The following is a 12,500-nucleotide window of genomic DNA, read 5'->3' as shown; positions in this document are numbered from 1 at the left end:
ATTAATGTTACAGCAAAAAAAACAGGTTTTAGTAACACTAACCGAATCGATATTGAATTGAATCGAATAGAATCGTGATAATCGATTCTTAACCTTGTGAATCAGAATCGAAACAATTCTTGAAATTCGAATCGATACCCAGCCCTAGTGTGCACGTGTGTTTGTGTGTGTATATCGTGTTTCAGTGTGTGTGCGTGTGAGCGTATGTTTCATTAGATTAACCAATGTTAGACTCGCTGTTCTTTCTCTTCACCCCTCCTCTCTCTATCCCTCTCTCTTTCTCTCTCTCTCTCTCTCTCCCTCCCTCCCTCCCTCCCTCCAGCTGGCAGCTGCACTTTGTCCAATCGGAGTTCAGAGGACAGCTGCCTCAACCTTATGCTGCCGGCCCATTGGCCACTCAGATGATCCCCGCCCACATGAATGACCAGAACCTGGAGGAGCCAACCAGATATGTGAGCCAGACCCGTCAGCCCTAACCAGCCATCTTTAATACCACTCACACCTCTGTTGGGGGGTTATATTGCGCAGTATTAGTTGTATGGTCACTGAATGCCTGCTGGGTGATTAATATAAATTAATATATATGCTGTATTGTATGATGGTTGTGTAGTAGCCAGGGTTGTGTGTGACCATACACTAATCTCACAATACGATACACGATATTGGGTTCACCATGTCGATATGATATTGTAACAATATTTTTAACCAAACTTGAATGATTTATATATGACTGGAAAAATAGTATTTTATTCGAAAAACTAAATGCAAAACAATTCAAATTTGGTCATGTAGTTCCATTTTGTAATGTTTTTACAGCGCTTTTCTGGGTACCCCAAGTCGCCTTATATAAGTAATAAAAAAAGACACACAACAAAGCCGCAAGACAGTTTTTCATCTCGGCGATGCATATCGTCTCATTTTTATATTGCAATATCTCGTACGGTGGTTGAATGATGGTTGTACGGTGGTTGAATGATGGTTGTACCATGGTTGTACGGTGGTTGAATGATGGTTGTACGATGGTTGAATGATGGTTGTACGATGGTTGAATGATGGTTGTACGATGGTTGAATGATGGTTGTACAATGGTTGAATGATGGTTGTACGATGGTTGAATGATGGTTGTACGATGGTTGTACGGTGGTTGTACGGTGGATGAATGATGGTTGTACCATGGTTGTGCGGTGGTTGAATGATGGTTGAATGATGGTTGTACGATGGTTGTACGGTGGTTGTACGGTGGATGAATGATGGTTGTACCATGGTTGTGCGGTGGTTGAATGATGGTTGAATGATGGTTGTACGGTGGTTGAATGATGGTTGTACGGTGGTTGAATGATGGTTGTACGGTGGTTGAATGATGGTTGTGCGGTGGTTGAATGATGGTTGTATGGTGGTTGAATGATGGTTGTACGGTGGTTGAATGATGGTTGTGCGGTGGTTGAATGATGGTTGTATGGTGGTTGAATGATGGTTGTACGGTGGTTGAATGATGGTTGTACGGTGGTTGAATGATGGTTGTGCGGTGGTTGAATGATGGTTGTATGGTGGTTGAATGATGGTTGTACGGTGGTTGAATGATGGTTGTACGGTGGTTGAATGATGGTTGTGTGGTGGTTGAATGATGGTTGTACGGTGGTTGAATGATGGTTGTACGGTGGTTGAATGATGGTTGTACGGTGGTTGAATGATGGTTGAATGATGGTTGTACGGTGGTTGAATGATGGTTGAATGATGGTTGTACGGTGGTTGAATGATGGTTGAATGATGGTTGTACTGTGGTTGAATGATGGTTGAATGATGGTTGTACGGTGGTTGAATGATGGTTGAATGATGGTTGTACGGTGGCTGTGTTGTAGGTGGATCTCCGGCAGTGCCACTACCTGGTGGACCTGGACACAGATAGGGAGACGCCCCTGGAGCCACGCTACGCTGCCAACAAAGAGGACTGGACCGTCATCGCTTACAAACCATTCCTACACACAGCCAAGTATGCACACACACACACACACACACACACACACACACACACACACACACACGACTGCATTTACGAGATAAACTGTTAAATATTTTATATGAATACAATGTTTTTTTTATGGACTTGCATCGGGATGGTATCCCAAGTGAGAAGTTGTGTCTCTCTTTCCGTGTCTCTCCACCGGCAGGTCGTCCCCTCTCTTCCGGGCGTTCTTCATCCCCTTCCTGTCGGAGCAGCACACCAGCTACATCCGCTACGTCATCCTGAAGCCACGCCGACCCAAGCAGCAGCGCAAGCGCACCCACGGCTGACCCCTGACCCTTGAACTCTGTTCCTCCCCCTCTTCCAAACCTCTCCATGCATTCCTTGTGTTTGTGGATGTGTGTGTGTGTGTGTGTGTTTATGTGAAGGAATGTCTTACTATTTATGTGTTAAGATTTTTGATTTATCTGACCCTTTAATGACATCCGTCACACCTGTCTTTGCCTCCTCTGGGCTGTCGTAATGGGGTTGTAAATAGGGGTGTGTGTGTGTGTGTGTGTGCGTGTGTGTGTGTGTGTGTGTGTGCGTGCGTGCGTGCGTGTGTGTGTGTGTGTGTGTGTGTGTGTGTGGGCGGGCCTGGCAGGTATCAAAGCCTGAATATCAAGTGTTTTATCTCAACTATGTTGACGTGTGTGTGTGTGTGTGTGTGTACTCTACATGCACACACACACACAAATGAGTGTTAATGGCAGAATGAGATCTAATCATGGTACTGTATGAGTAGGATGATGAAAATTACTACTGTGTGTGTGTGAGAGAGAGAGAGAGAGAGAGAGAGAGAGAGCATGACATTATTGAAATTGTAATGGTCAATAAAAACTGACCAAATAGCAAGAATGTCTTTTATTCAGGTGGGGGTTGATGGGACATCTCTACAGCAGCGTGTTTTATTCAGGTGGGGGTTGATGGTACATCTCTACAGGTGTGTGTTTTATTCAGGGGGGGGTTGGATGGGTCATCTCTACAGCAGCGTGTTTTATTCAGGGGGGGTTGATGGGACATCTCTACAGCAGCGTGGCTTCCCTCTCACTACATGTACTGTTCTGTATACACACAGTATTTGGCCTCCATTGAGGGACTTATAAAATACTGCATTACACTGGATCAGGGAAGCTGAACACACACACACACACACACACGCACAACTAGACTGCACTCAGGCGAGGTGCCAACTTGAGCCTTTTAGAGCTGTTTTTGCTTCAGATCAGGAAGTGAATTTCGCCTACATCCACTGACGTTTCAGAGAACCCTCATATAAAGAGTTTCAAACCTTGAACCAAGCGGAACCGTATTTGTGTGAAATCCACAATGTGTTTGTCGAGTGCATGCTTCTAAAGATAGTATAGTCAAAAAACGACTTCTCCAAAATGTTCGTGAGGAGCTCAACTCAAATCATGCAGTGGAGAAAGGTAGTTGTTGCTGCCCTCTAGTGGTTGGTCGGAAGTATTAATAACTCCTATACAGTACATTCATAGACTAAAAGAGAAAAAGAATTAGTGGATCTGTCCTGTAATTCAGACCCGCTCCAAAATCTAATCAGGTCCAGGGTACCTTGGGCGGAATATATGTACCAAGTATAAACGTCATTGGGTAATTTGTCTTCGAGCTATGGTGCGAACAAGACACACACACACACACACAGCAGTGAACACCCTACTTGCACGCCTCACCGCTGTGCAAGTACATATCAATCAGTAGACAGTACGGATCTCATTCCTTTTTTATTTAGAGTTTTCTTTTACAATACCAAACATATAAATGCCTCTAGTCCCCCCTACAGGCGACTTGGATGTCAGCAGGACCCACCAGAATACATACAGCATACATTTAGTAGTAGTCTTGGTAATACAGTAGGAGCACTTCCACATTCTCTTTGACGTCATGCCGTTGTTGCGTGGTCAGGCAGCAGACTCCCTGGGGAGGCCTTTCCCTCCACAAGCCCCGCCTTCATCCGGACTGGCTCATTTGAATGTGGTTAGGAGGCACTAAATTGAAGTCCATTCAGGAGAAGACGCTTTGACATCAAGAGTGACGTAGTTTAATATGCAGAGCACAAGAACATGTGTACTAAATGTATTATGGCATTTTCCTTTGTCATTATAATGACTGAAAACCAGTTTACCGTCAAAGGGGAGGTTGGAGAGACGGCAGTGTGAAATTCACCATCTGTATCTTTAAGTACGTCTGGGGTCAAGATTCATGACCCTATGGTGACCCAGGCAGGGGCAGCATAACAAGGCCATGCAAACAGGCCGGCAGTCAAAAATACATGCGTACACACACTCTCAATCTCTCTCCCTCTGATAACACTTATTGAGCTATAAGATCAAACCGCTACAGGACCTAGGATGGACAGTAATCTAGTCCCATGACATTAAACTCATCAGTCTTTCCTCTCTTCCACCATACTGTTGACTGGACCACCCATATCCACAGACCTCACATCCACCTTGGAGAAGGTGAAGCCTCAACAGACCATTTCGCCCTCGTCTGAGTCAAAGGAGCCATTTTCTCACAATTGCAAAACCGGCTACAATTTTACTGACACATTTGTTTCACACGCTCAAATGCAGACTCTCCAACGCGTAACACGACATGCCCTCACACACAAGTGATCAGTAGCTATCGCTGTCCACCCACTGTTAACAGTGTTAAAGGAGAATGCTCGTTTTTGACAACCTGGACCTTATTTACGGCAGATTATAAGACGTTTCACTCACCGAGATCACTTTGGTGTAATTCGGAGGCCTGTAGAAGAAATTTACAGGAGCAACGCTTGCGCGCTGTGCGTGTAGTGTATTTTTATACGGTATTACATCAATACATCTGTATTACTCTCATGTAGTAATCATTTTATTAAGAATAATGAATAAACTCCAATTCAGTAGGAACTTGGTTAACTTAATTAGTTTAACATCTAGATGACAACACATGTCCTGTCCTGAGTCAACATTCCTTTGCCCCTGATGAACAATAGAGATGGCACCCCTGGAGAAGAAGTCAGGAAGTCTACAGGTGATCAAAGCAGGACCGGAAAAACCCCAAGACTGCCCCCATGTCCGGAGGGGGGGCAGAGCTCAGTGACACCTATTGACCAATTAGAAGACTAGTTGTAAATGTACCTCCCTCGTATGCAAAATTGTTTGTTTATCGTGTGCTCATTGGCCTGAAGCCAAGGATATAAACCGGCGACCGAGTAAAGTACAGTAGTACCGCTGAAATTGGACCTGAATGGCGTGCTCAATAAATTTGGTTTAAACTGCATTTTTCTCCAGAAGATTCTTTCCAAGTCAAGACAAAAAGATACGACATATTGGCGACGGGGACGAGACGGCGATTCTAGCTACGTTTGCAAGACCCTTGAAAGATAGCGACTTCAATTACCTCACGTGAACCTAACGGCCAAGGAGGACAAGAGGGAACGACCTCGCGAGTCTTGATCGAGGTAAACTGTCTTGCAAACTATTTTATGCTTTCGCCGTAAAGAACTTCCAATAAATAAGGAGAATAGATTTAAAATTGTGTACGCATTGATGCGCTGACTTCGTAGGGCCTAGTCTTGAAAAGACGCATACGAGTGCGCAAAGTCAGAGAAGACGGGAGCTCCAGAGTGGGGTTCCGTGTCTCTAAAAAAAAACCGGTTAAATTAAATGCATAGGATTGCATATTTGTGTTAAGTGTGAGGTACCAGTAAATGTGAAACAGGCTAAACCGGAGTCCTGTATGTCTCGTTTTAAGTACGTTTTAAGCCGTCTGCTTATTGTCTTGTGTTTCTTGTAATTGTCTAATGTAGATATTCTTACTTTCTTGAATGAATGATTGAGGAAGAGAGATCCTTTGTTCACTCTTCCACGTGTGTGTGTGTGTGTGTGCCTGCGTCCACAGCCTTTGTGTGAGGAGACGGGCTGTGAGAGGTGTGAAAGTTGAGGTGTGAACGGAGAGCCGTGTGTTGTGGGTTTTGTGCTTTAAAGTTTAAAAGTTGAGATTGTGTGTTTGTTGGTTTTATACATTGTAAGGTTTGAAAGTTGAGTTAATGTAAATAATATTGGCTGATATTTCCTGTTTAATTGTCTTTTGTGGGTGAAGCAACTCCCTGAGTTGTAAATTCCTAGCCCTCATCAAACAGCTGTGAAGAGGGGGGGTCGGTGAAACGCGTTCACTGGCCAGGGGGGTTGTGCTGTGGTTTGTAGGTGTGAAGTCACCCAATTGTGTTTCTCTCTCTATCTATCTGTCTCTCTCTCTTTCTTTCTCTCTTATCTCTCTCTCTTTCCTGTCTTTAGAAATTAGGGACAGATAATTCATCCAGTGGGTCGTGCGGTGTATGGGACGACTGGATTAGCTTCATAAATTGAGAATGGCGTAGCTTTAGCCAGATTTTAGGGATATTAAGAAATCTTTCATCCTTCTCACCTCTGTTGTCCTATGCCTCCATCTAGTGGCGTTTAGATTGCAGTTCACGTTGGTCTATTATATTGATTCAAGTGTATTAGGTGGTCCAATGCTGCCATCGTGTGGCCATTGTTAGATATGACCGCTTTCTATATTTGTTTGAGTATTCGTGTGTTTTATGACAGTTTGACTTTAGAATAATGGATTGTTAATAGCAAATTTATTTTTAATTATCATTGCTTGGGGATTAATTGGGTTTTCCCCTTTGAGTCAATCTGTTTACAGTGATATCCGGAAAAGCTTTTGTCCAAACCAGCCATCCATCCACCCATCCATCACCTGCTTGAAAAGTAAGCCTGAATTGCTGATTAATGCTCATTAATTGAACTAGACTGATCACCTGATTTAATTGTTTTGAGTGGTTGACCTGCATTTAGGGCTTGGTGTTTTATGATAAGGTGATTGATTGGTTTGGTTACTTGATTTGATAATAAGGATAAATGGTTAGTCCATTAATTGATTAATTATTGATTACTTGATTAATTATTTATAGTTATTCAACTTTTTGTTATTATAAATATTATATATATAATAATTCTACTTGATACTGGATATAAGTGGTTTTGAGGGTGTTTAATTGTTAAATGGATGTAGATGGTTTGGTGTTGAGCTTTGGGTTTTGAGTGATTGGTGGTCTGTTGGATATCTGGTTTAAAGGTGTCTTGATTTTTGATAGAATAAACATCAGTTTAAGCGTTGCTTTAGTAGAGTGATATAGACGTACATACATATATTACGCTTTGCATATTGTGTGTATGGAGTGAAAGGACTGAGTGAACGGACAGTAGGACTCAACTTGCTGACAGGCAAAGTGGTGTGGACATTTCGATGTCTACGTCAAAATATTTTTTATTTTAATTCATTATTTTCTGGCATACAGCGATTAATGAGGGGATTGTCCTCTGGTGCACAATACCCTAAGCTTGCGTCAAACCGGGCCTTGTGGTTTTTAATTTGCAAAAATTAAAAGTGCTTAAATGGGACCGATCGCTCCCTGTGCTGAAGACTAGGGTTGAGATTGAGCAGGAGTATATCTGGATAGGCAGTTTAGGCAGAGCAAGAACTGTCCTATGTCTGTGAGTGATTGAGTGTTCATTTCTTTATTAATTACATAATTGATAAAGCTTCATTTTATAGTGTTAGATTCTTAATAGGTTTATTGATAGTTTGAATTGTTAACAGTTTATCAAGTTATAAGGATCTTAAATAGTCTTGACGCTGTTCAGTAAAGTGGGACGGATACAGAACACAGCATTAGAAGCAGTAATTATAGCTCCAACCGAAATAGAGGAAGTCAACAGCACAACGGACAAGCTGTTGAGTGAGTGATGCTCTGTTCTCCCACATGAATTAAGTTTAGACTTCGCATTCTTATGACATCAAGAGGGAATCTAATATGGCTTATACACAGTTACTTGTGCTAAATACGGAGGGAAGATATGTAATCAGAGATGATAATAATGATATTATGCAGAAGGGAAATGCCAGGACGACCGTTGTAACTCATCCTGATGTGAAGTGCAAAACCAGGAAGTTAGCTCAGTCTCTGATACCAGCTGAAAAGAAGAAGAAGAAGAAGAAGTAGATGAACAAAAAGGGAAAGTGGAAGCGACAGTGACTCTTCTGTAGATGAAGGAGTGGATATTGGAGGATATGATGAACGTATTAGAAAGATTATGACAGGTGCTGTATAGAAAGGAAGTGTTGCTAATGAAACAGACTAGTAGTAGTAGTGAAGAAGAGAGTGAGGAGTCTGACTCGAAGGAAGATGATACAACATGGACCAAGGATGTACCAGATTAAGAAGAATTGAAGGAAATTAGGAAGTAGTTGAAGGAGATTAGGAAGTAGTTGAAGGAAATTGGAAAGTAGTTGAAGGAACAAGATGCTGAGCTGAAGAGAAAACTCACTCGAAGTCAGCTCTTGAATGGAAAATGGATAGAAGAGGAGTAGAAACAAGCTGTTGTTTTGCAGAACAACAACAACAACAACCAATGATGTGATCTTCACTCCCGTTCCCTGTTTTCCAACAGCCTCAGACAGGGGGAGATTATTAATTCTGAAGTATTCAAAAAAAAAAAAAAAAAAAAAGGGGGGGTAAAGAGGAAGTTAAACATGTCATTGGCTAGATGTCATCAGCAATTTACAATACAATAAGTTTCTTACATTTTTAGAATCAATTTTTTAGGAGAATGATAGCGGTGATAACCGACGTTGTCACCTCTGAGCCTGAGTTCATTATTGAAGTTGAAGTGATGAGGAATATTCTTATTACATCTGTGACATTTTGGAGAAACACTTGTCTCCAGAAGATTATTATAGAAGCAATCTAGTTGAATATGGACTCCAGAGTATGAACCATCTTTTTGTTCAGAAAAACAAAAACAAAAAGTCATGTGTGTTGAATGATTATCAATGATTTGATGCTAAGTTCAGTTTATTACAGGAATTTCATAATAGTAGGAGTATTCAGTTATGGTTTCATATAACATCAGTTTAGATAATTGGTTTACAAAGCTGTTTAGTCAATTCAAATAGGTTATGTTTCTCACTTTGATTTGGGAGTTTGTGTTTCAATAGTCAATGAATGGCCATAAGCTGTTCGTTTATGCATTCTATTGAGGAGTTGGCTTTAGGCCTCCCCCTCTGTCATTAACCTCGGTTTGTGTTGAGTGTTGTTTTACAGATACCACGGATCCTGGGGGCCGGGCCCTAGCCATGCCTGGTGTATGCCATCCTGGGGGCTGACGGTCATCTGTTGTCTGTATATTATTCTCTTGTTTAATCAGGCAGCAGGGGGTCGTCTACATTTCACCTGTGTTTTTGATTCAGGTGTGTGTACACGTCTCCTTGGTTGGATTATTCTGTTTTGTAGTAATTTAGGTTTAGTCTATGTCCATAGGATGTTCTGTGTTTTGTGTAGTTCTGTGTTGATGTTTTCAGACTATCCTGGAGTGCATTTAGTGGGCTACCAAGGCGTGGTTGCCCCTCACCAGCATGAAGCTATGAACTGTGTGGAGTCACGGATGACTTGAGGGTCATTCTTGGACATTCCTGGAGTGTTCTCCCTGTTTCGGACGGGGTGAGCTTGCCATCTTGCTACGGACATTGTTCTCTGGGTGTCAGAGAGGATTGCGACACCTGGGGGTTTGATGTCTGAAGATCGCTCCAGCATGAAAAGAGGAGATGAGACAGCGCTGAGGGCTGTTCTCCTACGGTGGGGCTAAGTGCTAGTAACCTCTGGCCCCCGATTTGCTTTGTTGTTGTGTGATGATTTGGTTATTTGTATGTGTTTTGGGGAATTGTTTGTTATGTTTAATGTTGTTTTGTGTCGAGGCGTTAGGACGCCTCGAAGGGGGGATATGTAGTGTATTTTTATACGGTATTACATCAATACATCTGTATTACTCTCATGTAGTAATCATTTTATTAAGAATAATGAATAAACTCCAATTCAGTAGGAACTTGGTTAACTTAATTAGTTTAACATCTAGATGACAACACATGTCCTGTCCTGAGTCAACATTCCTTTGCCCCTGATGAACAATAGAGATGGCACCCCTGGAGAAGAAGTCAGGAAGTCTACAGGTGATCAAAGCAGGACCGGAAAAACCCCAAGACTGCCCCCATGTCCGGAGGGGGGGCAGAGCTCAGTGACACCTATTGACCAATTAGAAGACTAGTTGTAAATGTACCTCCCTCGTATGCAAAATTGTTTGTTTATCGTGTGCTCATTGGCCTGAAGCCAAGGATATAAACCGGCGACCGAGTAAAGTACAGTAGTACCGCTGAAATTGGACCTGAATGGCGTGCTCAATAAATTTGGTTTAAACTGCATTTTTCTCCAGAAGATTCTTTCCAAGTCAAGACAAAAAGATACGACATGCGCATGCTTGCTGGAGCAAGTGGGGAAGCTATTTTGTTTCTAAAGACGTCGCGCTGGATTTTAAATTTCTTCTACAGGCCTCCGAACTACACCAAAGTGATCTCGGTGAGTGAAACGTCTTATAATATGCCGTAAATAAGGTCCAGGTTGTCAAAAACAAGCATTCTCCTTTAAGGATAAGTAGCTATCGCTGTCCACCCACTGTTAACAGTGTTGAGGTTCAGTAGCTATCGCTGTCCACCCACTGTTAACAGTGTTAAGGTTCAGTAGCTATCGCTGTCCACCCACTGTTAACAGTGTTAAGGTTCAGTAGCTATCGCTGTCCACCCACTCTGCCTCCCGGAAGTACCTCTTCCCACTACTCAGACTGGGCTCGTTTCCATAGCAATCCACGCTCATCTCGTAGGGTTTGCGGCTGCTGCCGTAGCGACACAGGCTGGTTTGGTACACGTCGTCTCGCCCGTTGACCAGGTAGGTCTGGTAGAGCTCAGCCTTCGCCCCTTGACCCCTGAACCCCGGGCCGCCATCGTAGAACTCGCTCTTCCCGCCGAGACCGGCGTCGTACAGCTCGCCGTCTCCGTAGCAACCCGATCCGTACAGCGCAGTCCTCCCGGCGCAGCGGCCCAGGCTCCGGTCGTACGATTCCCGGTTTCCATAGCGACCCAGACTGGTGTCATACGACGGGTCGCGGGTTCCATGGCGACCGAGGCTGGTGTCGTAGGGGTCGCGGTTGCCCCGGCGCCCCAGGCTGAGGTCATTGAGCTCGTAGTTCAGGAAGCAGCTCTCGGTGCTGGCCAGGGTCACGAAGCCACTCTCTGTGTCCCGCCCCCCTAGGTTGTCATAGTCACCAGGGGGGGTGTCGGGGGAGGAGCCGAGGAAGGAGGTGTTCTTGGTGTGTGGGCGTGTTCCCGTCAGGTCAGCCTCCTTCTGGGAGCGAATCACCTTATAGACTTCCGCGGAGGTCGGGCTGGCACAGAGTCCCGGGTCACTCTGACACACCTCTGGCTGCTGCTTGTGCTTGTTCTTCCTGAGTCAGGTAGAACACAGAACACCAGTCAGGTAGAACACAGAACACCAGTCAGGTAGAACACAGAACACCAGTCAGGTAGAACACAGAACACCAGTCAGGTAGAACACAGAACACCAGTCAGGTAGAACACAGAACACCAGTCAGGTAGAACACAGAACACCAGTCAGGTAGAACACAGAACACCAGTCAGGTAGAACACAGAACACCAGTCAGGTAGAACACAGAACACCAGTCAGGTAGAACACAGAACACCAGTCAGGTAGAACCCAGACAACACCAGTCAGGTAGAACACAGAACACCAGTCAGGTAGAACACAGAACACCAGTCAGGTAGAACACAGCCTGAAACCCCCTGAGACTGGGATACAGGTTACAGAGCTAGTCATCTGACTGAGTGGCTGCTAGGGCCTTATTTGGGTCAGACTGGACCGGCCTTATTTGGGTCAGACTGGACCGGCCTTATTTGGGTCGGACTGGACCGGCCTTATTTGGGTCAGACTGGACCGGCCTTATTTGGGTCAGACTGGACCGGCGCCTGGACCCTCACCTCCTGGCCAGCAGCTTGAAGCAGCACACGCCCGTCGCCGTCAGGAAGAGCAGCAGCAGGGGGATGGTGGGAAGGATGATGTAGAACACGTTCAGGGCTGAAACACACACACACACACACACACACGCACACACACACACACACACACACACACACACACGCACACACATGAGTATAGGCTAAAGAATGACCACAGAAAGTAAAATGTCTGCTGCCCAGCCAGTGTCCTGCTGAGTGAGGTACAGTAAGGGGCCAGGGAAGGTCAGGGGTCAGGGGTCAACATACATGTGCTCCCTCTTCTCTCCCCCTCGGGGTCAGTTGGGCTCCATGGAAACAGCGATGTGGGAGGGGTCTCTGTGAAAGAGACCAGTTATATACACACATTAAATCTGCATTACGGAAGATTTTTTGTAAAATATGAAACATTGCTATATTGCTGAGGGATAAGTAATTGAGCTCCTCTGTAAACCACGTCTTTATAGAGCCTGTTTGGCTCTGCCTCAACCATTAGAACTGATTAGATTGCAGAGTGAGTTTTCCCTGGCAGACAAAATGGCCCCTCAGT

General features: G+C 44.2%; 2 protein-coding genes across 2 annotated transcripts in view; one reads left to right on the top strand and one right to left on the bottom strand.

Moving 5' to 3' along the window:
• The window catches only part of alg9 (ALG9 alpha-1,2-mannosyltransferase), a gene marked incomplete at its 5' end in the record, with an annotated part of 15,270 nt that extends 12,968 nt beyond the window's left edge, over positions 1-2,302 (top strand). The window contains 3 exons of the mRNA XM_084449535.1: positions 323-452; positions 1,860-1,990; positions 2,169-2,302. Coding sequence (XP_084305661.1) covers positions 323-452; positions 1,860-1,990; positions 2,169-2,292 — 385 coding nt within the window. The 3' untranslated portion in view covers positions 2,293-2,302. The remainder of the gene's footprint in view (positions 1-322; positions 453-1,859; positions 1,991-2,168) is intronic.
• An 8,362-nt stretch (positions 2,303-10,664) lies between these two features.
• The window catches only part of layna (layilin a), a gene marked incomplete at both ends in the record, with an annotated part of 4,358 nt that continues 2,522 nt past the window's right edge, over positions 10,665-12,500 (bottom strand). Inside the window, 2 exons of the mRNA XM_084450407.1 lie at positions 10,665-11,385; positions 11,936-12,032. Coding sequence (XP_084306533.1) covers positions 10,665-11,385; positions 11,936-12,032 — 818 coding nt within the window. The remainder of the gene's footprint in view (positions 11,386-11,935; positions 12,033-12,500) is intronic.

Source organism: Borostomias antarcticus (assembly GCF_949987555.1).
Source record: "Borostomias antarcticus genome assembly, chromosome: 15".
In the NCBI taxonomy this organism is placed as follows: Eukaryota; Metazoa; Chordata; class Actinopteri; order Stomiiformes; family Stomiidae; genus Borostomias; species Borostomias antarcticus.
This window is presented reverse-complemented; position numbering and strand designations above follow the sequence as displayed.